This window comes from Equus quagga, chromosome 20 (genome assembly GCF_021613505.1).
Source record: "Equus quagga isolate Etosha38 chromosome 20, UCLA_HA_Equagga_1.0, whole genome shotgun sequence".
Lineage (NCBI taxonomy): Eukaryota > Metazoa > Chordata > Mammalia > Perissodactyla > Equidae > Equus > Equus quagga.
This window is the reverse complement of record NC_060286.1, coordinates 31,944,043-31,970,859: the sequence shown is the minus strand read 5'-3', so window position 1 is coordinate 31,970,859 and position 26,817 is coordinate 31,944,043. Positions and strand designations below refer to the sequence as shown.

At 41.0% G+C, this 26,817-nt stretch overlaps 1 protein-coding gene across 2 annotated transcripts in view; it reads right to left on the bottom strand.

Moving 5' to 3' along the window:
• TDP1 (tyrosyl-DNA phosphodiesterase 1) overlaps positions 1–26,817 on the bottom strand; it is a 78,790-nt gene that overhangs the window by 42,670 nt on the left and 9,303 nt on the right. For both annotated transcript variants that reach the window (XM_046647006.1, XM_046647007.1), the window contains exons 4-12: positions 26,351–26,447; positions 23,510–23,544; positions 18,790–18,882; positions 14,693–14,860; positions 14,148–14,226; positions 11,718–11,903; positions 11,016–11,064; positions 8,451–8,517; positions 6,915–7,022 (exon numbers count right to left, since the gene is read on the bottom strand). In XM_046647006.1, the coding sequence (XP_046502962.1) occupies positions 6,915–7,022; positions 8,451–8,517; positions 11,016–11,064; positions 11,718–11,903; positions 14,148–14,226; positions 14,693–14,860; positions 18,790–18,882; positions 23,510–23,544; positions 26,351–26,447 (882 nt within the window). The remainder of the gene's footprint in view (positions 1–6,914; positions 7,023–8,450; positions 8,518–11,015; positions 11,065–11,717; positions 11,904–14,147; positions 14,227–14,692; positions 14,861–18,789; positions 18,883–23,509; positions 23,545–26,350; positions 26,448–26,817) is intronic.

Sequence of the window (26,817 nt, the reverse complement as noted above, 5' to 3'; positions counted from 1 at the left end):
CCTCCACATGTGCTCTAACACATCACCCTACTTGTTCATCGCCTTTGATATTTCATGCTACCTTATTTGTATATTGTCTGCGTCCCCTGTCCTGCTCTACTAAAAAGGAAAACTGTTAGAATAGATTCTCTCTTATTCCCCATGGTATGTAGTGTCTGACGCAGAGGGCAGCAGCATCTGCTGACTACAGAATGAGTCTCGGGCACTTATATTCATCCTCTCAAGCATTTAGTGAAAACATCCATAGTGTCTTGAGCTTCCTTGGGCATTATTAGTGTCCTCGAGTGCAACAAGGACTATGTCCCACGTAATTCTTGATTCTCAGCATCCCACACAGAACCTGTATTCAGGACTCATTAGATTTCTTGAATGAAGAAATGGAGGCCATGCTGTATCATCCTTGTGTCCTCTCTGCCCAGCATACCATTGACATCAAGAAACGCATGTTGATATCACGGACTATCAACAATGATGACTTGCTCCCTGATCTGCATGAGCTTATAATTGGTTAGTTAGTGGGAGAAATAAGAGCAAGTACATGACCCTGGCACACAAACTCAACAGGTAGGTTGTTTTGAAGGCACTTCAGAGCAAGGGTACTATCACTCAAGGGGAACCAGATATTCCTCTATGGCTGTCCATTTTAAATTGACCCTTTAAGGAAACAGAATTAGGATCCTTGGAGAAGAGGGGCAGCATGTTAGGCAGACAAACATCATAAACAAAGGCACTGGGTGGAGTGAGCAAGTGTGATGCAGGGGCATGGAAGAGACAGCCCTGCCTGGACAGAGTAGTGTCTGGAAAGAGCAATGGATGATACAAATGTGTACAATCGGCTGTTTGATAAAACCTTTCATTCATATGGTTGAGTAGGTAATACAGGGTGGTCATACTAGACTACCACTAGTAACCCTCGTGCTTGTGTTAAGATTTTACTATTCTGTGTCTATTTCCTTCATTATGCTTTATCAGTGAATTTACTGCATTGAACTTATAATTGTAGAGACTAAATTTTTTCAGCCTGTGGGTCTAGTCACTGAGTGTGGCACCTCACATCCTCACAGCTGCTGTGTAGACAAGGAGCCTGAGGCTTAGAGAGATTAAGAAACTTTTTCAAAGCAAAAGACTTGTTCAACAGTAGACACGATAGTCTCGTCTAGTACTGTCTGTCGACATTAAAGCTCACGTTCCTTCTTATCTACAAGACGAGACAAAACTGAGGTAGGAGCGATGAGCTCTCCTGGTGGTTCATGCACAAGTGCTTTAGGGACCTGAAGAAGGGAGAGACTAGCAGAGGCTGACAAAGCCTCCAGGGGGAGATGAGACCAGAGCTGAGCACAATTCTTAACAGATGAGCAGCAACTGGAGAAGCAGAGAGAAAGGACAAAGGGATCAGGAGAGGGAACTACACGGGCTGCTGGCAGCACTTCAGGGGTAAAGGAGGGCAGCCTGGCTGGTGCTGGGATTTCATATTGGGGAATACAGGATAAGAAAGGGGAAAATGGTGTGGCTGGATCCAAATGCCCAACTCAGAACTCTGGACTTCAGCCTATAGGAAGTGGGAGGATTTTGAATGTGGGACAATAAGGAAAATCTCTGTTTTTGAAAGATGAACGGCCAGAGACAACTATGACAGGAGGCCTGGGAAGAGGACCACCTCTATGATGGGATGGCAGATAGGCAACCATTTCAGAAATTCACGTGATAAGTATCTGACCTGGTAATTTCAGGGATTAGAAAAGGAAAGTTTGAGACATTTCAAGGATGAACAGGCTTTGATAGATATTTCCAAAGCATCTGTGTGCTCACTTCAAGCATAGAATTGATCTCCTCCTACTGTAATTATTTCTGTGTCGGGCTTCTGACCTCTACCTCTTTACAGTCTAGCCCTATACAGGGTCAAGATCAATATCGCCGTCTTCCACCTCCACATCTTGTCCCACTGGAAGGTCTTAGTGGGCAATAAAACACATGGAGCTGTCATCTCCTATGATAACAATGTCTTTTTTGGAACCTCCTGAAGGACCTGCCTGAGGCTCTTTGTGAGGAGGTGTCACTCTTTTCAGCACTATGTCCATGGTGGTTTGCGTGGGGTTTTTTTTTTTCCATCACAGATTTGCTTGTAAGCAGATAATGCACCATGAACATTCCTCCCTATTAATGGAAACCTTTTGGTGTTGAGGTCCATGTTTTCAAACTTTTTAAGGAGCTTGTTGAGGATTGCAAAAGCTCCTGCTAAACCCTTCACTGTGAATTTTCTTGAGGGTTCTTTTTCTTCTCCTGTGGCTTCCTTTTCTCTCGCCTCTTCTTCAGCTATGCTTTCCTGTTCCAGTTCCAACAACCCCTCATCAGTCAGTTCCTCAGGAACCACCTCTAGGAGCTCTTCAATGTCATCCACACCGAGGTTAAAGTTGTTTGCCTTCTCAACCACAGCTCTGTTGAGTTTTGTAACCTCCTCATCCTTGGCAAAGCCTTTGAAGCCGTGGATGAACCACTTGAGCACCTTCTTCCAGATACCATTCATACACTCTGGTGACATCACTCCAAGCCCAAGCCAGGTTCTTGACACAGTCATAGATGTTGTAATCCTTCCAGAATTGCATTCAGTGTCTTCTCTGTCTTCCTAAGTTGCAGCAACAGCCTGGGAAAAACTCCCCCTCAGGCAATAGGCCTTAAAAGTTGTTATAACAACTTGATCCATTGGTTGGATCAAAGAGGTGGTGTTGAGAGGGAGAAACACCACTTTGATATTGGGATGAAGATCACCAATAAAAGGAGGATGTCCAGGGGGCTGGCCCCGTGGCCGAGTGGTTAAGTTCGCGCGCTCCGCTGCAGGCGGCCCAGTGTTTCGTTAGCTCGAATCCTGGGCGCGGACATGGCACTGCTCATCAGACCACGCTGAGGCAGCGTCCCACGTGCCACAACTAGAAGAACCCACAACGAAGAATATACAACTATGTACCGGGGGGGCTTTGGGGAGAAAAAGGAAAAAATAAAATCTTTAAAAAAAAAAAAAAAGGAGGATGTCCAGGAACATTATCAACTGTAAACAAAATCTTGAAAGGTATGTTATTCTCCACACAGTACTTCTCCATTTTGCTGGCATAGCAATTCAGGAGGGCATCTTGGAAGAGGAGCTGGGTCATCCATGACTTCATACTGGTCCTGTAGTATACTGGCAGTGTGCGTTTACTGACATGCTTGAAGGCCCTGGGGTTCTCACTGTGCCAGATCACAAAGGGTTTCAATTTGTAACCAGCAACATTGTCCCCGAGCAAGACTGTTAGTCTGTCCTTAAATGCCTTGAAACCTGGCATTGACGTGGCCTCCTATGGCTGAAAGTCTTTCAGGCATCCGTTTCCAGAATAGGGAGGTCTCATTCATGTTGAATATTTGCTCTGGCAAGTAATTTTCCTCCAAAATCAGCTTATCTAGAGTTTCCAAAAATTCTTCAGCTGCTTTCACATCAGCACTTGCAGACTCACCACTCACTTTCACCTTATGTAACAAACAACAATTCTTGAATTGTTTAAACCACCCAGAGCTGGGAGTAAACTCAATATTGTAGTCAGGTCCAGCCTTTTCTCTTGACATCGCAAACAAACTTTTTGCTTTGGTCGTGATCGTCATGGCACTGAGAGGGATACACTTCGGTGTCTGGTCTTCAATCCAGGTCATTAGAAGCTTCTCCACATCTGATACAGGCCCTTCCCGAATTTGTTAGTCTCGTTGCCTATAATAAAGCAAATTCTTTAACAGCTTCTGACACTTTAGTCTTCAAGATCGTAGCTATGGTGGAACGGGACATGCCTAACTGGTGAGCAATAACCATCAGTGATTTTCTACCTTTGTACTCCATCACTTTTAATCACGTTTCCAGGTCAATCAATGTGGCTTTTCACTGGCAACATTAGCAATGAATTTTGTATGCTTAGGGGCCATGAGGAGTAAAACAACACAATATTTCATCAACCACAAGAGAAAATGATCCAATCAAGAGATGCAGTAAACACAAGATGTATGAGGCTCCTGCTGGCGTACCATGGCATACTGTTTTATGGTAAACTTTTTGAAGTAGAAAGAGTACACTCTAAAATAACAATAAAAAGTATATCATAGTAAATACATAAGTAACATAGTCGTTTATTATCATTATCGAGTATTATGTACTGTACACAATTGTGTGTGCTATACTTTTATGTAACTGTCAGTGCAGTAGGTTTGTTGATGGCAGCATCACCACACACATGTGAGTGACGTGTTGCATTACGATGTTACAATGGCTTCAATGTCACTAGGTGACAGGAGTTTTTCAGCTCCATTATAACCTTATGGGACCACTGTTGTATATACGTGGTTTATCGTTGACCAAAATGTCACTATGTGGTGCTCCACTTTGAGGAAAAAACAGTCAGCAAACAGACAGCAATTTCAACTTTTGCAACAAAATAGAAACAGACTCAAGACTGCGGTATCTACATCTCCAGGCTACAGGCTTACTCTATGGATGTTTCACTTTCAAGCTCCTACAATAATGAGTCAATTCCTTAAAATAAAAATAAATCTGTGTGTGTGGGGGTGTGTGTGTGTGTGTGTGCGTGTGCGCGTGTGCATATCTCATATACTGGTTCTGTTTTTCTGGAGAACCCTGACTAACACAGAAGTGTAAGAGGAATTGTCCCTGCTTTCTTAGGACCCAATCTTTCCATTTTCATCTCACAGGGCAGCCTTTCAAACAGCCTCTCCTCTCCTTTATCCATGGATCCCCAGCACCAGGATTTCCATCTTTAGCAAACCTCAAAGACCCACAGTGAGAATTCTCACATGAGAGCCTTAGACATCCATTTCTATCTTGGAGGAAAAGTCTACCCAATGGCAGAAGGAAAAGAAAATCACTTCTAGTCACTCCCTCTGTGTGAATAAAAGCTGACCTGTATGCTCTTGGAAACTTAATTTCTCTGGGCACCAGTTTTGCCAGCAGGAAAAAATGAGATATTAGACAAACCCATTTTTACCCAATAATTGGTATGTTTCTCTACCACATTTTGAGAAAAACCAGATGGCTAAGTTAAGAGGATTTTAGCCAAAGTTGGAAGTGCAGCCTTCAAATTCAATTCAACATCATGCAAAATAGCATGATTTCAGTAAGAGCCCTGACCAGTATAAAACAGTAATTATAATGGGTAGAGTCCTACGACCCACAGTGAAGGTCACACCCAGGATCAGGATGTGGAATAACCAGTAAAAGCCAGGTTCTTCTACTTGCAACTTAGTAACTTGGTTTAAAAGACAGTTATTGAACAGATAGGTGAGCTGACACCAAAATGTGGTCTCTGAATATCCAGGTCCCTTTGGAGAGAGTTCAAGGATCCATATGATACCCAAATTCATGTTCTCGTGATTAACTTTGTAGAAGGCTGAGTAGCATTATAACTTAATTTCTCATCACTTTAATTCAGGAATATATGTAATAATTTAGCTTTTTTGAGTGTGTTATTTAAAATAAAGTTGGGGGGAAGGATTAACACTCTCACATTCACCAAGGCAGCTGGGGCTCGAACTCCTTGCCCAAAGAGGGGCCATGAGCTTCCATATCTGTTCTCCCTGGCACTGTGTATCTGTCTCAGGCAATGAATTCTCTACCCAGGGAATCTATAGTTCAAGTCTTCACACCCAGAAAACCTACCTCTTCAGAAGCAGAAGTTTCTCTTTTTATGATGCACAAAGAAAAGTGCATTAATTCCCCCGGCTGACCTTCACAGTCTTGAAGGTGAAGCTGAACAAGCGCAATCACAGCTCTCACATCCTGCAGCCTGTTAAGTCCCAGGTCCTGAGCTCTAGTATCTCATTTAATTCTCACAATAACCCCAAAAGACAGCCATCACTTTTCTCACTTTATAGGATAGGAAACAGACTCAGATTAAATAAATATCCTAGGTTCACAGAGCTAGCAAATGATGGAATAGCATCTTGAATCCTTATCTTTTAGACTCAAAAGTATGTTTTTCCATTATGCTTTGGTGCCTCAAAAACCTTCAGGAAGCCCTCTCTTGCATCAGATCTATACCACTAACAGTGTTTGGGTCACTCTTCCTTATCCTGAGCTGGGGTGAAAAGTTCAGCCATCAATTTCCATAAACTAGGGAAGTACTTGGTTTTGTTTTTAAGTGGCTCTTTTGTTTAAAAGTTAATTCATTAGTGCCGTTCCTTTCTTAAAGATACGATTCTACCCTGTGATACCTTAGTTACTCTTGACATCACCTGAAGAGATGCCTAATGATCTTTGTTCAGACTAGAAGTCAGAAACTAAAGTTCTAGTGCAGCTCAGTTTTTGAAAGGGCATAGCAATCTACTTTGCTATAAAAGTAGACTCAAAAATGGTATGAGGTAGGGAATTCCTGATGGGGTGACAAAAATATTTTAAAATTAGATTATGGTGATGGTTGCACAATTCTGTGAAGATATGAAACCATTCAATCGTAGCCTTTAAATCAGTGTCTTTATAGTACACTAGTTGTATCTTAAAGAAGCTTAAAAGAAGGACATGAGAGTTGCTCAAGTTTCAATTATCAGAGGAGAAAATAATTAAGGAACAATATTAATTTCACCATTTCATTTTTCTTCTCTATTTACCCCAAATGTCAATTTGCCTAAACCCTATTATTCAAGTATTAAATAACAGAAGTGATTGCAAACTTCATGTAAACCTCATAAACACCTAAACTGAAAGTAAAATCAGGCGATGGTTACATGCTTTACAAAGAGCTTGGTCACGAGCCTCCTCTAAATAAGGTTTATATACACTGAAAACAAATGACAATCAATTCACAAAATTACTTGTTGGAAACCCATTCAGTATTCAGAACAAACACATCTAAAAAATTCCTCCCATTAGGAATATAAAGACTTCTTACCTTGTGACAAGGAACCAAGCAATTTGACTGAAGTCTGGAGAGGGCCTCATATACGTCTTAATATGTGGCATGGCATTGCTGCGGCCAGATGTCTCAGCTGACCATTTACTAGCAACAGGAAAGACACAAATCACTTATTAGAAAAAACAAATTGGTCATAATTCTAATATTAGGAAACTGCATGAAAAGCAAAAATCCTATACTCTAAAATAACAGTGGGTACACAGTTCTCTGTGACATCTTATTAAACTCTGTTCGGATAATGGAATGACACATGGTCATTTTAGAATATAGGCATGTATAAAAAAAAATTTCCACCACTCACAAAAAGCACTATAACCTTCCGGCATACAGCCTTCCTGTCTTTTTTGCCATGAATACATACATACATATATATACATATACCTACACACATATATATATACACACACACATGTATCTATTATTTCTGTTGTGCTTTTAGCTGCACGTATGCACATCTTCTCTCCTAGCTGGATTGTGAGCTCCTTCAAAGCAGGAATCACGCTCCCATAGTGTACTACTGAGGAGAGACTCAGCGAAAGCTTGTTGAATTAAAATACAAAATGAGAAAAATACAAACAGTATGAATATCAAAATGGAATGTTGAAAAGCAAGGGGATAATTCAGAAGGACTTTAATCAGAGGCTGATATTCATAGATGTGTCTGGTTTCTAAGTTTCCAACATTATAGGGCTAAGGTTCCATGGGAAAAAATGACCTATATCATGAGGCAACAATCCTTACTTATGAATATAAGAGGACGGTCTGTGAACAGAATTGAGATTAGGGAGGTCCATCATTAGATTATTAAATTCACTTGCATGAAGCAATAGTGAAAGGAACTCAATATCAAGAAATGTCCTCTGTAAGGAACAACCTCCCCAAAAAAGCATTAAAGAAAGCCTCCTGGATGACACACTGAATTAGAATGAAAACTACCGAAATGTAATCTGCCTTCGTGTCTTGCTGTCAGGCATAATAAATGCTTGTTGAAGCATGTATGAAACCAGGATCAGCCTAGAAACATGCAGGATGTGCAACTTCTGTAGCTAGAGAAAGACAAAGGACACTCTTTGCACTTGTCCATTTGACCATTTACTGAACTTTTATGACAAGCCAAATACTATCCTGTCTCCTGTGGATTCTACCCTGAGCAAGCATGCAGTCACACAGTGTATGAATGTGTAGACAGAATGATTATATTTTATATATTGGAAACATTAACTAAAATGCTGCTTATGAAAATTCTGAACTACTCAACATGTTATTTTATTTATCTTTTTCTTTGCATGCCAATATATAAATAGAAACTTCACAGAGATAAATTTTACTCTTTGGTATTAAAAACCTATTCCAAAAAATGTTCAAAACCTTATTTTAAATTACTTCTCTCGTCAACATATGTAGATGGAAAAATATAGCTACATTATGTAAGATTCTCTTTTTAAAAAGTTAGACAAATAAATATTCTTATTCTTAAAGAAGCAAGAGCAGCATTCTACATCAATTACTTACTGAAAATAGGAATGGAGCCAATTCTGTTTTTCTGCTGTCTGGATGCTATAGGGCAGAGAGCCCCCAGCTTTTAAAAGAAAAATATATTAAAATTATGGCATATAATTTGAGGATCCTTCATTAAGAAGAAAATCTACAGAAAACACTGAGAAGGTAAAAGGAAAAACCAAAACTACTCCACTCTCTCACTTTATAGAATAGTTCTTTCAAAGAAAATGTCCATACTTGCACTGCGTACGTTATCTCAACAGCTTCCTTTCTTAAGGGTGCATATTAAATAGTAAATGTTTACTATCTGAAAAGAAAAAGGTATTATTTAATCACTCAGCGATGGTAATCTCATGGTTGCCATAAGTTTAGCCACAAACATTTTTGCAGCACAACCAACTGGCTGTAAGGCAATTCTGCTGTAAAAGACAAAATAACTGGTGGATTGACAGTTTTGATTTCATCTGGTAACATGGTTTTCATAATAAAATATGAAAAGTGAACAAAATTAAACAGACTTGACTGCGAAAAATGAAAATACAAAATATTGAATACAAATATTTGAATATTTAAATGTGCGTAGATTCATGGCAATACTGTGCAAAGAACTGACTTTATTTTGTGGACTGTTACCTAAGCACTTTGTCTTCCAAGTCTTTCATTCATAATATTATACATTTTTCTTTTTTGCTTGCTGATTCATCTCGTTCAGCGTTGTACTTTTTTTTTCACTAAAATGTCTTCCTTCATTAACAGAGGCATAAATTTCATGCAAATACCAGGATGCATATTTGTAACCAAATGAAAACCATTTGCCACCAAATTAAACCAAAACTGTCAATCAACCAGTTAGTTTATCTTTTACAGCAAAATTGCCTTCAGTCAATTAATTGTGCAGCAAAAATGTTTGCGGCAAAAACTGCTTGTGGCAAAGACACTTATGGTGAAAATACCAGATAGGAATTAAACATCATTCACAGCAGAGATTTGAAGTGTTAGAAAAACCAGAGAAAGAATCCAGGCCTGTCCTGCCATCCACATGCAGGTGCGACATCCTGAGCCACATTTTGCAAGATGAGGTCTGGAGCACACACCTCTTTATTTCTGCCCAAGACCAGGACACCTGGGGAGGCAGACTAGCCTGAGAATTCAGTTCGTCTGCCTCCCTCGCCTTTTACACTCTGCTACTTCCAAAAGGAATCTGTACTAGCTAAACAGATTCTCACAAATGGAATAGAACAATCACTAAAATAAATTAAAAAGTTCACTAAACAGCTAAGTTTTAAAAAAGGAATTCTAAAAGTCATATTCCTGCAAAGAGAATAAAGATACGCTTCCAAGTGGAAACAATTAGAAGCCAATTTTTGTTCATCTTTGAAAGGAGGAAAGTTCCACTGTAGATTCATCAGTCACTTCCAAAACACAGGCTGGAACGTCTCCATAGTAATCTATATCCAAAGATGGCTTTACATTTCTCCAACTTATCAAACAGGGCATGTTGTATCTCCTACTGCAAATAACTAAAAAACATAGTCAGGGTTTCAGGACTAGTTATAAAACAGCTTTATTGAAAATACCAGGTTCTTCTCCATTAAAAAGTATGCTTTGAAGGGATCTAGTCTATTAGAAATACAAAAAGGAGAAGATAAAAAAAATCACCATGTTCCTGAGTCTCAGTGAAATAATTTTAGCTTTGCCACTAAGAAGCAACAAATGGGCTAATACACTCTAAACCCTACGGAGGTTTTGCTGGCAGAGTCACATCTACTAGGACAAAAATAAATGGACCAAGTTAGTCTAATTCACAGCATTCTGCTTCCAATCATAAACAAACACCCATCAGAATTCCTTTTTTTCAGAGGCATATCTGTTTAGGTTTTGGGATATCACCTCCTGAATGCACTATTTGGGTGGCTGTTGAATTCCAAACAAAAGTTTAGTGCCAGCATTGGTATAGGGAAATAGAGGACAAGGTTGAAAGACGTCTACAAAATAATCCTAGGCATTTACAAATGAAGCCCTTGAGAGAACAGCTCCATCAACTAGGTTATACCAAAGCTTTCGTCTTAATATTAAGCCTAACTTCTTAAATATATCTGTGTCTGGGATTCAAACTTGGAAGAACCACACACAGACACAGGCAGGGAGGATGTGGAGAGAGAGATAAGAGAAAGGCATGTTAGTTAGACTTGCTGGAAAAGGCACGGTGCAGTAGGAGAAGCTGGTTTCATTTGGACATCTTGTCTACACAACCAGTCTGTTGGCAGCAGAGGTGAGAACAGCCTTACTGGTGGAAACGAGGAGAATAACAATCACTCAGAGGGTTATCGCGAGGATTCAGTAACAGACCCCAACTGCCCAGCTGCGTGGTGTCATCTTTGGAACACAGCAGTGCTCAATATCACCTATTTTCAAGATCCTTATCCAGTTAGGATAAAATCACCTCCAAATTTCTAACCAGAACTTTTCTCATCTCCACGAGGAAGGCATTCTTATCACTTGTCTAAAAAAGTTGACCAAGGCATTTTATGAAATATACCCAAAAAATACAATTGAGACAGCCTACCCAACAATTACCTGGATATCCTTCTAAGCTGGTCCGTACATTTTCCACAGAAGGATAGATCTAAAAACAAGGAAGAAAACAAAAACACTTGGAATGTACCATGTTGAAGAAACTATTTGTTAAAAGGAATGATAAATTAGTTTTCAAGAAAATGAAAACCTCAATTAAAAATACTTAAAGACTTAGAAAATAGGCTTGAAATTTTAAAAAGTTCCTGTCTTACTGAAAAAACCCTTAACTTGTAGTAATTAAACTACAGGAAGCACACATAATCGAGGAAAAAATTCCATTTTGATTAGAATATTTTTTCCTCTGAAATGCCAAATTAAAACTGAATTGAATGCAAAATTAATTATTAATTCAAAGGCCTCTAAATAATTAAAAATGCTTGTAACTCTGCTGGCAATGCTTTATCAAATATTTTTTCCTTGGCTTAACAACCTGAAGGAAGGAAAGGAAAATTGCATCCTCATGCAGGTGAGACATCCTGAGCCATTTCTAGCCTGTGGCTGAAACAGAGCTCTGAACAAATCAGATGCTCCCAGCACCAGATGACATTAAGGTCACTTGATTACAAACGATGATGCTAATGGACTTCTGTTTCCATCCAGAAATCACTGAATGAGACACCTCTCTATTACAAGGAGGACTGATTCTCAATTCTCCTGGACTAGAGAATAAAAATAGGTAACTTGAGGAGGAGGTGCACTCACCAAATGAAAGGGACTGACACTTTTCCCTGGGGTCTTGCTTTCCTTTCCCAATGTCACCAAGCTCTCTTTGAACTCAGAACACAACCATTTTGATTCGTCAGCCCCCATGGAGCCAATGCTTGAAAACTGACCTACTATCGGCCAAGACTCTGCTTTGGGTATGGAGGAGGCATGTTCTTTCAGAAGCTGTGAAAGAATAAAGAGGAATGCTACAGTCACTCAAACATACAAACAGAAATGCTGCAATAATGCGGAACACAGTTTTCTGCCCTTGGAATGCCTAATTAGCAAGGAAATGCTGAAAATACTAGTGATCATTTTCATCTCAGGTAGACATTATTTTCTTCTTTGGGAAGTGTTTTTTAAATAGTAAAAGTATTTTATTTTAATGGAGCAAGTGGACAGGAGTATTCTTCTGCTAGAATTTTTTGATTTGTACTAAAAGCAAAAACATTAAAAAGACCCATTTTAGTAGAAATGTCAGATAAACCACAAACCTGCCATATGAAGTTAGATTTTTTCCTTGAAATCATAATTGTTTAATAGTCATGTGCCACATAATGACGTTTCAGTCAACGACAGACCACATATATGGTGGTGACCCCACAAGGTTAGCAACATATAGCCTAGGTGAGCAGTAGGCCATACCACCTCGGTTGGTGGAAGTACACGCTACCATGTTCGCACAACAAATCACCTGGTGACGTGTTTCTCAGAACATCTCCCCATCGCATGACTGTATACCTAAACAACACCCAGAAGGTCAAGCTGCTGTGTATTTGGACTCCTATTGTTTGAAAGAGGTTTAACACGTGGGTACCTGGTAGCTCTGATGCTTTTAAAATGAGAGAAGATATTTACATATAAATGCATACGACCTTAAACACTGCAGAAGACTGGTCTGCACTTCCTGCTTTGTCTGATACTTAATGCAAAGCTGCAGAAACAATTCAGAAAATATTCGGAAATTTTATCCACTTAAACACGCACTGAATATCTACCTAGAGGCTGGAGATAGCAAGAAAAATAAGCTGTAGTTCCTGCCCCAGTGGAGCCCATATTCTGACTGACGTATTGTTTAGTTTAATAGGCATTATTTCCCTTAACACAGCTTGGGCATTAATATTTATAAACACATATACTAAAAGCCCAAATTGTTCTCACCTTCCACCCTTTGCGCAGCACGGTGTAGGAAACAGAACTGAACTGACATTTACAGGACCCAGTTTCTATTCTGGTGCTCAGCCCCCGATCAGCTACATGACCCTGGACAAGTCCCTGTGCTTCCATTTACATCAGTGAGACCGAAGTCTGATTATCCCCGTCTTCCCTGGGGGGCAGCTGTGACCCAACATGAGCAACAGTGTGAAATGTGGTTTGAAAACTCTAAGGTGCTATTTGACTTTCAGTAAGACTGTGAGCCTACACAACATGTGCTATTACCTAGCCTGTCCAAACCATCAGTCCACAAACCAGTAACCATCAATGCTTACGGAACACTCAGCAGCTGCCTTGCTCTCACTATTTCATTTACTCCTTACACGACTCTGTGAGTGAAGTACTATATGATGCCCATTTTGCACACGACAAGAGAGGCAGTCTAAGGAGTAAGCCAAGGTCACATGACTTGGAAACGACACGTCAGGATTTGAACCCAGGTGTGGGACTCCCCCTCCAAAGCCATGACTTAGTGTGCTCTACTCCCTCTCTAGGTCTAGACTTGAAGTCTTGCCTGCTTTCAGCTGTGGTCTCATTTCAGAAACAGAAATCAAAATGAAAAAGTTTCATTAACCAAGCAGAATTCTTACATAACATGAATAATTTACAGAAAAAGAGGTAAGGCTTTTAGAAAGCCACTGCAGGGAATTTATGACGCCAACGAACTGTCTCCTAAAGAGGGATGAAGAAAACTGTAATCTTTAACTTACTTGTTGTTTTATTGTGTTAAAGATCTTTCTTTGTTCATTTTCATACCAGCAGCAAATGTCACGTTTGTAATTACGATTCTCTCAAGGGCACTGGTTTAGTAAACAAAGGACATTATAGCTCAGTCGTAGCCTCTACTCAACACTATTTTCTGTTCTTTGTTGAACTTGCATGTTAAAAATCCTGCATATGCTGATCAAAAGCTACAATACTTGTATGAATGAGAAGTCTCTAATTAACTTTATTATAAGAAATAGAAAAACAAAAAGCCCACATGCTTTTGCCATTTAGAACAGTCTACTCTACACCTATGCAAGGCATAACAAAAAACTAAAAAGTAATTCCTGAGAACTATAATTAGACAATTTATCAAGGGCTTACTACTTGCCCAGAATGGTGCTAGAGATTTTGTGAAACTGTCATCAAAATATACAATTATAAACGAAAAAGGAGAATATACATTAAATTTAAAAAAAAATGTTAAAATAGTAAAAATTCTGTTACCTTCCTAAGCCTAAAATGTCCCCAGTTGTCTTTTTGACTTCCTTGAAAGCGTCCTGGGGTTGATCCAATGAGGTAAACACTAAAAAGATATGAAAATCCAAGTTATAGAACATAGTGGTATGATTTCTAGACTCAAAAATCACAAAATACACATGAAAACGAATATAATCTAATAGAAATGTACTAAGAGTCAACCCATTTTCTTGGGATGCTTCCTCATAGTAACTGACACTTGAACTCATTTTCAAGCACATCCACTAATGGTGGAACACCCACAAGGTGTGAGGTACCAGGAAAAGAACTTACTAATTTTAAAAGTACCCCAGTGAGAGCTTTAGGGTAAGCGGGAAGATTTACTGGCCTCCACTTTAGTGGCTGAGAACCAGGAGATGCAGATAGTGACAGAACCTTCCACTTTTATCACGTCATGAGACAGAGCCAAACATCACTCAGTCTCTTTCCAAGACCCCTGCATTCCAGACCTCATGCAGCTCTCAAGGTATTAACCTACCATACACACCCCAAATCACCAAGGCAATACGTACTTTGTTTCAGAGAGATCATGCTCCTGGATGACATCTATCCACTCCTTGAGAGAAGGAGCGTTATAAGCCATCAAGTAGCTGATGAGATCAGCTTTAAAATGTGTTGTTGATTCTCCAGAGCTGTGGGTTCCATGGACAATTCGTGGGTACAAGGGGCTCAACCATATTCTGAAATGGAAAAAAAAGGACCTTTAACAGTCAGGAATGCAACGGATCACAATGATCTCTCTGTATTGATTACGTACTTACTCTAAGGAAGAGGTGAATTCTCACTACCTATCTCCACGTTAAGTAAAGCGATCCTTATAAAAGATGAAACAAATCTGATTGCACCACTCCAAAGTCTTCCGTCATATTCAGCATATTTTTGAACAACTCCCCATGAACTTAAGACCCAGTAAGATCTGGCCTCTGCCCAACTCTCCCAACTCAATCTCTCCACGCTCCCTCTCATTCACTCACCGCACCTTCCTTATTCCTCTTCTTACCCCTGCACCTCTATACTGCCTTTGAAGACTTGATGACAACAGTTCCACTCCTGGGGCTCGCCTGGTGGCGCGGTGGTTAAGTTCGCACATTCCGCTTTGGTGGCCCGGGGTTCGCCAGTTCAGATCCCGGGTGCAGACATGGCGCCGCTTGGCAAGCCATGCTGTGGTAGGCATCCCACATATAAAGTAGAGGAAGATGGGCATGCATGTTAGCTCAGGGCCAGTCTTCCTCAGCAAAAAGAGGAGGATTGGAAGCAGATGTTAGCTCAGGGCTAATCTTCCTCAAAGAAAAAAAAGAGTTCCACTCCTAATTGTTATTGTAAGTCCACGCCACCTGTAGTAACCCAAGCAAGATTTTGCCCACCAACGTAGCTCTTTAGCCAAATGCAAAATAAGTTATCTAGACTAAGAAAAATGTAAGCACAATCTATTTTCAACTAACTCGTTTTCATGATGTATATCCTATAGCAGTGTGAGATATTTTCATATCCTACACTTTTTTGGTGTCTAGGATGACTACATACCACATTTAATGATATTACATTAACACTAACTTCAGACTACAAATAATTCAGTAAAAACAAATTAAAGACATCTTTCATTTCTTCAATTCTTTTTCCCCAAAGGGAAACAATGCACTTTGCTAAAACTTCTATATTATATCCACAAATGGAAAACAACCATATCTAAACCCAATCCTTCTATGAAGTGATCCATTACATCCATTAACTGATTGTGGATTACAAAAAAAGTATGGCTTCAAACCTCTTGTGCTCCGTTTCTTCAAGTGCAAAAACCAGGTTATAACAGCCCTGCCTCATAGGACTGTCACAAAGACACACACGAGGCAATGAACAGTGTCCAACTTAAAGAAGTGCTCAGCAGGTATTAGCTGTTACTGCCTTTTTCTCCATCTGCAGCTACTTCCACTACAGTTCTGCCATGAAGTCAAAAGAGAAATTGCCCAATTCCTCTTTCAGTTGGCGGCCCTCAAAGAAGATGGGCAAGATGCAGGCCATCAGGGTAGGAAGAATCCAGAACCATAAGGATCCTGGCTGTGCACCTTCTGAACTCTGTACATGTTTCCAGTAGGGTGGCATGTCACAATTTCTCTTCCCTCATTGAGAAGACCCCTCACACAAAAGGGTAACATATATGACAAGGATTGGAGCCCAGACTCTGGACTTGGAGCTGCTTTTATCTGGCTCTGTCATTTTGGGCCAGCCTAACAACTTCTCCAGGCCTCTTCTCTCTGTGTAAAATGACCACACTGGGCTAGATGGATGTGTAAGGTCTCTCCACGTAATAGCAAATTGAAGCCCACAGGCTGAGCGAGGCTCCTCCCACCTTAGAGTTTCACTCACGGGAGTGGTTCTGGATGAGGAACCTGACAGCTGATGACTTTCTAAACAAGCATACTGAGATGTCAGGCGTTTTTAACACTTCACAAAATAAGATGAGAAAATTATTATTGTGGGCCAAATAATTTTAAAAGTGATAAATTAATAGGTGGGCCAAGAAGCAGCTGAAAAGGGAGGCTGGAACACTTGTATAGCAGAAAAGAAGTAGCAGAGCCATGATAAACCAATTATGAAGGAAGATTACACAAAAGGACTGCTTTCATTCACTTTTTAAAAATTACAACCTACAAAATGAAACTGCAAAGTATCAGAGAGAGAAGAATCTAGACTAACAGTGAGATAATAGTACCCTACACAGGAGTGGCTGAGGCAGGGAAGTTGGAGAGATTTCATACCCTTAGAACTTTTTGAGTTTTGAACCACATGACATTATTATTTTTTTGTTTGTTTGTTTCAATGAGCTTTTTATTTTTTGGTGAGGAAGATAGGCCCTGAGCTAACATATGTGCCAATCTTCCTCTACTTTGTATGTGGGATGCTGCCACAGAATGGCTTGACGAGCGGTGTGAAGGTCCATGCCTGGGATCCGAATCTGAACCCCAGGCCGCCAAAGGGGAGCACATGAACTTAACTACTATGCCACCGGGCTGGCCTCATGAAAAATTTAAAAAAAAATTTTTTAAATAAAGGAAAATAATTAACACCCAAGCCCTCACCCTTAATCCCTTGCAAGATGGCAGCCAGCCAGAGAAGCCTGAGGAAGCACAACTGATGCCCATAGACTCAAGCTTCACACTCTAGAAGGAGCTGGAGGCCATGGCTGGGATTCTTCCAGCTGCTTAAGACTGAGTGCCATCTTGATAAATCCCTTCAGTTTCACTAATTACGGTTTTCCTAAGAACAGCTACATTAATCTCATTTCCCTTTTTGATGGGGTTACATATGAGTCATGAGTGCCCAAAGCCAGCCCTGTAGCCTAGAAGCTCTAGGGGTGGCAACGGGGTAGTTAACCGGAAACTCAGTGGATCAGGAACCCTGTGGCCGTCGCCTCCACCCTGAACCAGTTGGGATTACACTGCATTTTGAGAAGCATATTTTAAGGGGGACACTCAAAAACTAGAACAAGTTTGCAGGAAAACTATCAGGCAGTGGGGATAGGAGCTCAAAGCCACCTGCCGCAGTGGGGAAGGGAAGTGAGGAGAGAAAGATGTCAGCTGAGGGAAAAGACCGTCTTTCAAACTGGAAGGGCCGTCTTAAGGAAGACAGGTAACTCTTGTTCTCACGGCAGACTCAGGTCAAGGCAGCCCAGTGGATGAAAGCTGGAAGGGTCTGTACTTTAGCTCAACCTGAGGAGTGACTTGGGCTCAGTCAGAGCCAACACACCCCAAATTAAGGGTTCCAGCCCAGCCTGGGCAATAATATGGGGCAAGGTAAAGCAGGGGAGGATGAGCGTGGAACATACTCGAACCCTGAAAAGGTGAGTTTCTTCTGACACAAGAGGCTGCTAACCAGCTCCTCTCTTGGGAAGGCAGAGATGTACAAACTGGCTTAAGAGAAAGGCAAATTGAACCCCCCTTAAAAAAAAGGGATCTAAAACCAGGTTTAGCATATGAGCACGAAGGACAAGCGGTTAGTAATTTAAAAAAAACATGAAAAACCTTCATATTCAACTCTTCTCTTGGAGATTCACAACTATATGGACATATTACAGGCTCTAAAAAGACACCAGTTTAGATTTATTTTATGGGAATATAAACTGATTGGGAGTAAGGGGGCGTTTTCAGTGTACAAGTGGGTGCAGGGGTAAGTGGGGACCAAGAGAGCTATCTGGTGCATCTTACTAGAAAAGTAACGGGTTCAGATCTTTCATTGTGCATCCTCTTTCCTGCCTCAGATCCTTTGCACAAGCTGTTCCTATTTGCCTGTAGTGTGTATGTAGGATCCCATTTTTGTAAAAACCAGGAATAAATGACTGTGTGTAAATATTTACCTATGTTTACAAGTATAATAGAGACCGTTGTAGATAATTATGTACTAAACTGTTAATACTGGTTACTTCAAGAGAGTGGGATGGGGGGCGGTAGTAAAAGAATACTATCACTTTTTCTGCGTGTCTCTTTTCTACGCCACGTACGTGGTTTTTTTACAATTAAAAAAATAGAAAAAAAAGAATATAGCAAATGTTCTGGTTTTTGACCTTTCTGAGTACACTCAGCCGCTGCCATGAAGTGAACAGAACTCTACCAACCCTTGTGTTTTCTGGTGCCAGTCAGCGTGCAGGAGGTTGGAGGTGTGTATGACAACCCGGAGGCCTTCTTCATATAGCAGTAGCATCATTTTCCTTTAAAAATAGAAAAGCGATCAAAAGGGATTAACGGTACTTTCAAAATATGTAATACCTTTCTAATGCAAATGTAGCAGCTAAAGGAATTCTTTAGACTCTACTACTACTCCAATTTTCAACATGTACAGTCTTTCTTTCTTGTACACATTACTGTCATCAGAGTCTGCTTAAGTGATAGAAAACCACCTTCCAAAACGATCAGAGTATTTGGTAGTAAATGAACCTTGGCTCTGTCCAGACCTCATGGCCAGTACCAACCCCTACCCCAGCTCTGCCTCCAGTCTGGCCCCTTATCTCTTCAGCATCATCTGTTACTATCAGGGACAACGAGAACCTTCTTGTCCAGTGTTTTTCACAGTATGGTCACAACTTCTTGCTGTGCTGTGAACAGCATTTTAAAAAAAATCGCAATAGCATAAATTAGAAACTCAAGAGTAAATTGCATGTTGGTTCATGAAGCTTTTGTTTCAGCACCTAAGTACGGATGTGTGTAGTAGACTGAAATGTAACATGTATTTCTTACTGTGGGTTGCAGTTTTAAAAAGTTTGAAAGATGCTTCATTTTCCCAAGACTGATCTTTTTTCATACTCCGCAGATACCACACTTGCCACTAGTGAGTATCTGGGCTTAAGGTAAGTCTTCTCTTTTCTCCTCCCTTCACTCAAATCACACCTAGTTGAGTCCTCCCTTTCCCACTGGCCTTCATGAGACCTCCAGTCATCAGACCTATTTCTCTTATTTTAATTCCAGCGAGGGACAAGGATATAAATAAGAGACTTCCATTTGAAGCTCCAGCCTTCATCATTTAGAAGCCGTAAGACCCTAGGTAAGTCATTGAATGCCCCTAAATCATTCAGTGTGCCTCAGCCTTGATTTTTCACGTAACGGGAAGGATCAGACCCTTCTTTCCTTCCCAGGGTTTCTGTGAGAATGAAATGCAACACGCATGTTGTTAAACACAGTTAAAACACTCTCCCTCCCCCATTACGCCTTCAACGCCTTGTTTCATTTTGTAACCTGCTATTGGAAGACTTTTGCCCTCCTGATGGTTTTCTGATTATTTTAGGAATCTAAGTTCTCTTCCCCCAACTAGAGATTCACTCCTCAAGGCAGTGACTCTGCCGTGACTTTCTGTTTTCATTGAGGCCAAAGTGCTACTTAATGCTTACAGATGTAACTCAGTAGAGAAAAAATGAACCACTAGTTCTCTCCAAAATCCTACAACATGAATACTATTTGGACAGGATGGGGTCAGCATAAAAAGATGCGGAAAAAGAATATAAGAGAATTAAGCGAGACTTTGGCAAAGAGTAAATTAATGCAAAGCTGGAGAAACAACAGCTGTTGGGCCAATCTTCTTTCCATTTATGAAATGCACTCCCTCAAATCTAGGAAAATTCGCACACACAGTTGCCAAATTAGCAGCTGATTGTTATTAAGAATAAGCCAGTTATGAATTCATGATATAAACTTTACAAATATTTCCATTAATCAAAGCATCAATTATCAGGAAAACCATGTACTAATGTCATTGAATCCTGTCAAACAGAATTGTGAACTAACCTAAAGGGAGTCATGATCATTTTTTCATAGACAAAACGGCATGTGCCAATAAGGTCACAGTTAAAAATGGATAACAACTGGTAAGAAATGAGGTCTCCCTTAAAGAACGATGACCTGCCTATTATCGATTAAGCCGTGGGGGCAGCATAAAGGACACTTCCCAAGTTTGAAGCTATTCCTGCAAAGGGGGAAAGAAAAGTAACGTCCACAGAGCATCTAGTGCCAGGCAGCATTCTAGAAGCTCCACAGAACACTAGCACGCTAAACCCCACTCGATCCAGAGGCAGCATTATCATTCCCACTTTACAACTGTGGAATCTGTGGCTGGGAGAGGTAAAGGGAATCATCCAGCCTCCGGAAGGAGGAAGAGGAAGAGCTTGTTTGGATCATACGCGCTGGGATCCTCGTCGCACTGTGCACGGCTCCGCAGGGCTGGACACGGTGGCACACATTTCACACTACTGGGTTGGAGTGGGCAAGGCAGGGGACGATGTGGTCTAGGCGAGAAAGAGGACTATACCGTGTGTGGTAGGAGGTCTGGCTACAGATGGAGGGCGAGAGCGGCATGCCCCACCCATCCTGAGGTTTGCTCCTAGTTAGTCGCATTGGCTCCCAGTTAGATGGCCACATTCGACATTCAGCTGCTTTCCCTCCTTTCCCAAAGTGGATTCATAGGGCTGTCAGAGGAAACTCCCAGCTCTGGGGGGACACGAAAACCCTCAGAATTCTAAAGCACTGCATGGTAAACCCTGGGATTGCATGGCATCCTACAGAAACATGGATAAAGCATGTTTGGTGTACCTAACAGGACTACAAGCTTCTGGAGGATGGGGGCTGCATCTGGTCATGTCCAGACGCTCTGTACACAGCACACGGTAGACACCCACGTGCTATAATGAATGCAGTCTTGAAGACTACTTCACATCCACTGTGGCCGCTCTACCTGGTCAAGCTGGGGAGGTGATTTACACCCCATTGCCACAAGCTGGAAGGTTTTCTCCTTTTCTAATTCACATGTTTTTCTTGCCTCTCTCACCAAGAGACTAAAAGCTGCAAGAAAACTATTAAGTCTCAAAAACACTACACATACTGTGTGCTTGGTAAAGCTTCCATTATAATTACTTCCCCTGGCATTTACAACTCCCAGAGAAGAACTCTGTTGGGCATAACCTGTAAAGGGTGTATGGTGGGGGGAAAAGGAGGAATGGACTTGCAAAGTGTGTGTATGTGTGGGTGGGGGCTGGACCAAAGGAAACAATGTGTTCATTTTACCAGCGAGCAAACAAATGTAAGTTAAAAAACTTAAGTTAAAATAAACAGGTTGTAGTCCTGTCTCCAACACTGGCCTGAGGAAAACTGCTTATCTACTTGGGGCATCTGATCCATAAAATAAAAAGGAAGGACCAAATAATTTTTTGAAGAACACTGAAAAAAGGAGAGCCCCTCTAGGCTCAATCAAATGTCACTGTCCTAGATCCTGGCCAGGTCCAGCACTCTCAGTCCCTCCTGGGACAAAGGTGCAGGCTCTCCAGTGTGCTAGCACTTGAGTGCAGTGTGACTATGCCCATGAAATGCTGAGTGCTGGCACAGAATGTGTGAGCAGCACAGGAACTGGCCCTGGTGGTCTAGGAAATCATACCCAGAACCCAAACGGGTGACGGGATTTGCTCAATGTATTTTAGAATGGGGAAGGAACTTATGCAAGGGTTTCAACTAAGGGTGGGGACAAGGATTCATCTGAGGTTACACATTACTGGCAGAATGTCTAGCCCTGACAGGCTGACTGCTGCTGCCCACCAGTGTCTCCTGTGATGCAGCAAGGGGAGCCTAAGATGCTGAGCTGCCTGATTCAATGCCGTTTTGTATCTTCTGCTGAAATTGGCAACCTGTGAGCTCAGTGCTACTTGAATAATTTATACCTGAGCCGGGCGCTTGAGTTCACTGTTAATCTTCAAACTCTGTCCTCGATTAGACTGAAGCTACCAATTAGGGATGGTTGGCAAATGCTGCAACCAGTACTCAAGAGCATCTAAGACCAGATAACGTGTTGTTGATAGGTATTCTTTTATGAAATGGCTCAACTCTTCCGCTCTGGTTCCATTTTAAAACAGATTGGCAAGATATAGTTTTAAGCGCACAAAGAGAAAGATGAATTGTATGTCCTCATGTCAGGTCACCATCATATCAGGAAAACAGCAGTCACAACAAGACTTGGGACAAGCACTTCCTCCTACGAGATTCCTTTTTGCCCTAGAGACAGATACCTGAGGATCATGCCAGAAGCAAGCTACCTGCTTCCACTACTGGTCTAGAAGAAAGATGAGGCTCTGTCAATTCTTCTGACAAATCCTTTCTAGGGAATGTGATCTATAAAAATGCTGAAATAGGGACAACCATGTCTTATTCTTTTTCTCATTTATAGAACCGAGTGTGTAAAAGGGTTTTGTAAAATTAACCTAAAATGGGAGTCAGGATGACAAGTGGGTGCACGTGTCAAGTAGGAAGTGTGTAACAGAAAAGTTTTTCCTGTCTGTGGTTTGCAATGTCTCAGAAAGTCATTCTCAAAGAGAACTTTCTAAGATGTCTTGAACAGGAACAGGTATCAGCCTGTCAAGTTAACAACTTTTTGTAAAATAGTTTTTCTTTTAATCACATCCTAGAGCTAAGGTAACAATATTCTATTTGATGCAACTCAGAATCTTACAAAGATCACAAGACTTTCTTTAAAGTAGTAGAATCCACAGGCATGTGACCAGTGCACATACAGTCATTGGCAACCATGGACCACACAACCACAATCTATTCCTAAGTTGGCTATAAGGAATGTCCTAAACAGAAAGCAGAAACCATGTCACAGATTCAGACTTGCAGACTGAGAACCAGAATCCCAGTGCTTTGTCTTAAGGCTGTTAGAAATCAGCTCCACGTCCTCTTCTTCCTTACTGATAGCTTCCCCGCCCCCAGCAAAATCATCACACACGAGTTCCTCTTCTCCTTTTTGAATAGTGTCCCTTGATGTAGTGAAATCATACCATCCCCCATTTCATAAAAATTGCTTACGTGTGGTGTGTTCCAAATGCAATATCCAACTTCGCCTAGGATAAAAAAGAAGTCAAGTCACTTATTTTAAAAAACTCAATATCCCTATCTATTGGAAAGGCAATTTAAAAAGGTACAAGTCAACTTTTTAAAAAACTGTTTCTACTGCCCTCTAGTGGACAAGCCCTTGATTGACAAGACAGCTTTTATAGTAGCATCCAGTGAGGCTCATTTTTAAAAACTTACCCAGAACGATTCAATACAAACTGCATTTTTAAATACAGTAATTAGAAGCAGAGAAGCCTAATTTCTTTAGTTTTCAAAAAGAACTAATAAAAACAAATGAGACTGTATGCAAAGTTTTAAAATTAGATATTTCGCTTATACGGAAATTAATATATGCAAAAAGTTTTCAGAGCTTATTTAAAAGAAACATTGAACGTGGTGGCAGTGTAAAGACATATTATGATGTTAAAACAGAAGTTTTATTATGTAGATAACATAGCAAGTGCTGAAAACAAAGAAGATAACATATTAAATCCACTTTTGTGTTACAAAATGATACCTTTACAAACGAATAGGGGGTGGGTGGAAAAGGAAAACATTTTATCTAACATCAGTATAGCAAGACCTTGGTTAAGCAGAATATGCCTTAAGATGTAGGCTATGAAAGAGTTAAAATAAATCCTATCTTCATAATTTCGCATGACTTGGGAAAATATTTAAATCTCTATAATTCATCTTTCTCCTCTTTAAAATGAGGGTACTGTTAGGGGATTCAGAGAGTTGGTAGGAGTAAATGAGCAAAAGTATATGAAGTGCTTAGGAAAGGGAGCCTGCACGGGGTGAACACTCCGCAAATGGAAGCAAGTACTGCGACCCCCTTCCCCAACCTCATGACAGACAGGTGGGTCTGTTTGCTGGAGGTGGTAACGGGCAACTGGCATACGAAGGTGAGTATGACACAGTCCATCCTGGGGATGCTCAAGAACAGCTGGCCCAGTGCCCCACACTCTTAAACTCAGTGTTTGGGGATGCTCACAGACGAGCATGCACTTGTGTGGCCTGGCCACAGAAGAGGGAGCAGGCAACTGTATTTCATGTCTTCAGAATTACAAAATTAGAATGAAGACTGCTGCTGTAAATTGATATGAGCTCAGAAAAAGCAACGGTCAAGAGACTTGGCTTTTGAGTTTAGTTTTGCTACAAGCTGTGTGCTTTGGGGCAAGTCTAAGCACAAAAACAAGGATGATAATAACTTCAACAAATATTTAATGGGTGTTTTTGGGGCAAATGCACCAAATCCTTTGCACAACACCCTATGAAGACCAGTATTAGCAATCTGTTTTAAAGACAAAGAAATTAGGCTTAGAGAGGTTAAGCGATGGGCCCAGAATGACACAGCTAGTAGGTGGAGAGTTGGGACAGAACCTTGACCATGAGAAGGCTTTGGGCCCCACGTGCAAAATGGGAGTGGAGTCAGCATCCAAATTCTTTGACTGATGTGCCTCAGCTTAATCAAATGACACTATGTTGTTAAAGTCAAGACATCCTCTTACAGACAAGATATAAAGGTATCTCAATAGGTTAGGATGGGGCCACAATCCTGCACCTCAGACTAGGTTTGGGAGCTTCTCAACAACTCCTGGCACAAGGTTTGGAAGACAGTGGCTCGTTACGCCCTCTAGCGGCCGGCCTGGAGCACACCAGCAGGCACGCCACAAGCTATCCTCAACTTTTCAGAACAGGTAGTTGGTATTTGAAAAAAGACTTTCTATTTCCAAGGATTTAACCACAAGTTTTCGGGATTCCTGTGTTATTTGATTTTCTGTCCACTATTAGCCTGATGAGAGCTATCCTACTGCAGTTTAACCTCTCCTGTTTTGGAAAAAAAGCAAAACAATGGGATAGGCAACTACTAAACAAAGGCATATCTGTGTAGAAGGTGAGCCAGAAACATGTTGAGAAAAGGAGTGTTTCACAATTCCAGCTACGTAAAGTGCGGTGGTTAAATCACAGTGCTGAAACCCAGGTTTCGAGAGGCACATTGACAAAGGAGATGCAACCAGGAGTACGAGCAGGCTGGGGAAAAACAGGGAATCCATGTTACACCAAACACAACTGAAGAAAGTGAGGGACGTAGAGGACGTCAAGTATAAGACTCACTGACATGTGCAAGAATTATTCCACGTGGCTCCAGAGGGGGAAAAATAGGACCAATGTGTAGAAGTTACAGGGAAGAAGGCTGTGGCAGTTAAATTTAGGTGTCAACTTGGCTACAGAATAGTATCCAGATATTTGGTCAGAAGTTGCTGTGAAGGTATTTTTTAAGTGAGATTAACATTTAAATCAGTAGACTTTGAGTAAAGCAGATTACCCTCCCTAATGTAGGTGGGCCTCACCCAATCAGTGGAGAGCCTTAAGTGAAAAAAGACCAACTACCTCCAGAAAGAGGGAATTCAGTCTCCAGACTGCCTCTGGACTCAGACTGCAGCACCTTCCCTGGGTCTCCAGCCTGCTGGCCTGCTCTGTGGATTTTGGACTCACCAGCCTCCACAACCATGAGTCAATTTGTTTAAAACACATCTCTCTCTTTACATACACACACATCCTATTGATTGTTTCTCTGGAGAACCCTGACTAATATAGAGATATCAGGTCACCATAAAGAAAAATCTTTCTAACCACAAGGGCCACAAATAGGGTGGGCTATCTCAAGGAGTATTTAAGCCAAGGTCAGAGAAATATCCATTGGTGATGTGGAGAGAGGATTTCTGCACTAGGCAGGTGACACACTAAATGTCTAAATTGCCTTCCAACTCTCAGACCAAGCCTGATCTCAAAGGGCAATAAGGAGCTTACCTGGCAGAGGGAAATGTTTTCATAAGGCTTTGCCTGGGCATGTAAGTGGGCCTTAGCTTCCCGTTTATCACCATGCACAAGCAGGATCGGTTTCTTCCTAAAAAGAAATCAGAAGTATTTAAAATACATTATTCATAAAGCTGGACTCCTGCCTAGTGAAGGAATGCTAGCTGTCTTACCACCCGACAGGGGTTTCGGGCCTTTGTGGTGACTGATACAGAGCTAACACAGAGCAGTGACCAGTTAATCTTCACTAACCAGTTACCTGTATAATGGGGTCATGTGGCCTACTCCTGAAGCTCTGCCGTGACCCTAAGGAGTTGTGACTCAAAGTCTTTGTGTCCAAAAGTCTTCTTTGGTCCAAAAAGGGCACAGAGTCAGCTCTGTGTTAATATGTTTACATTCCAATGGATTAAAAGATATACCATTACTCTTGTACAGTTTTATGCTCTTTTCTTTCCCTACTT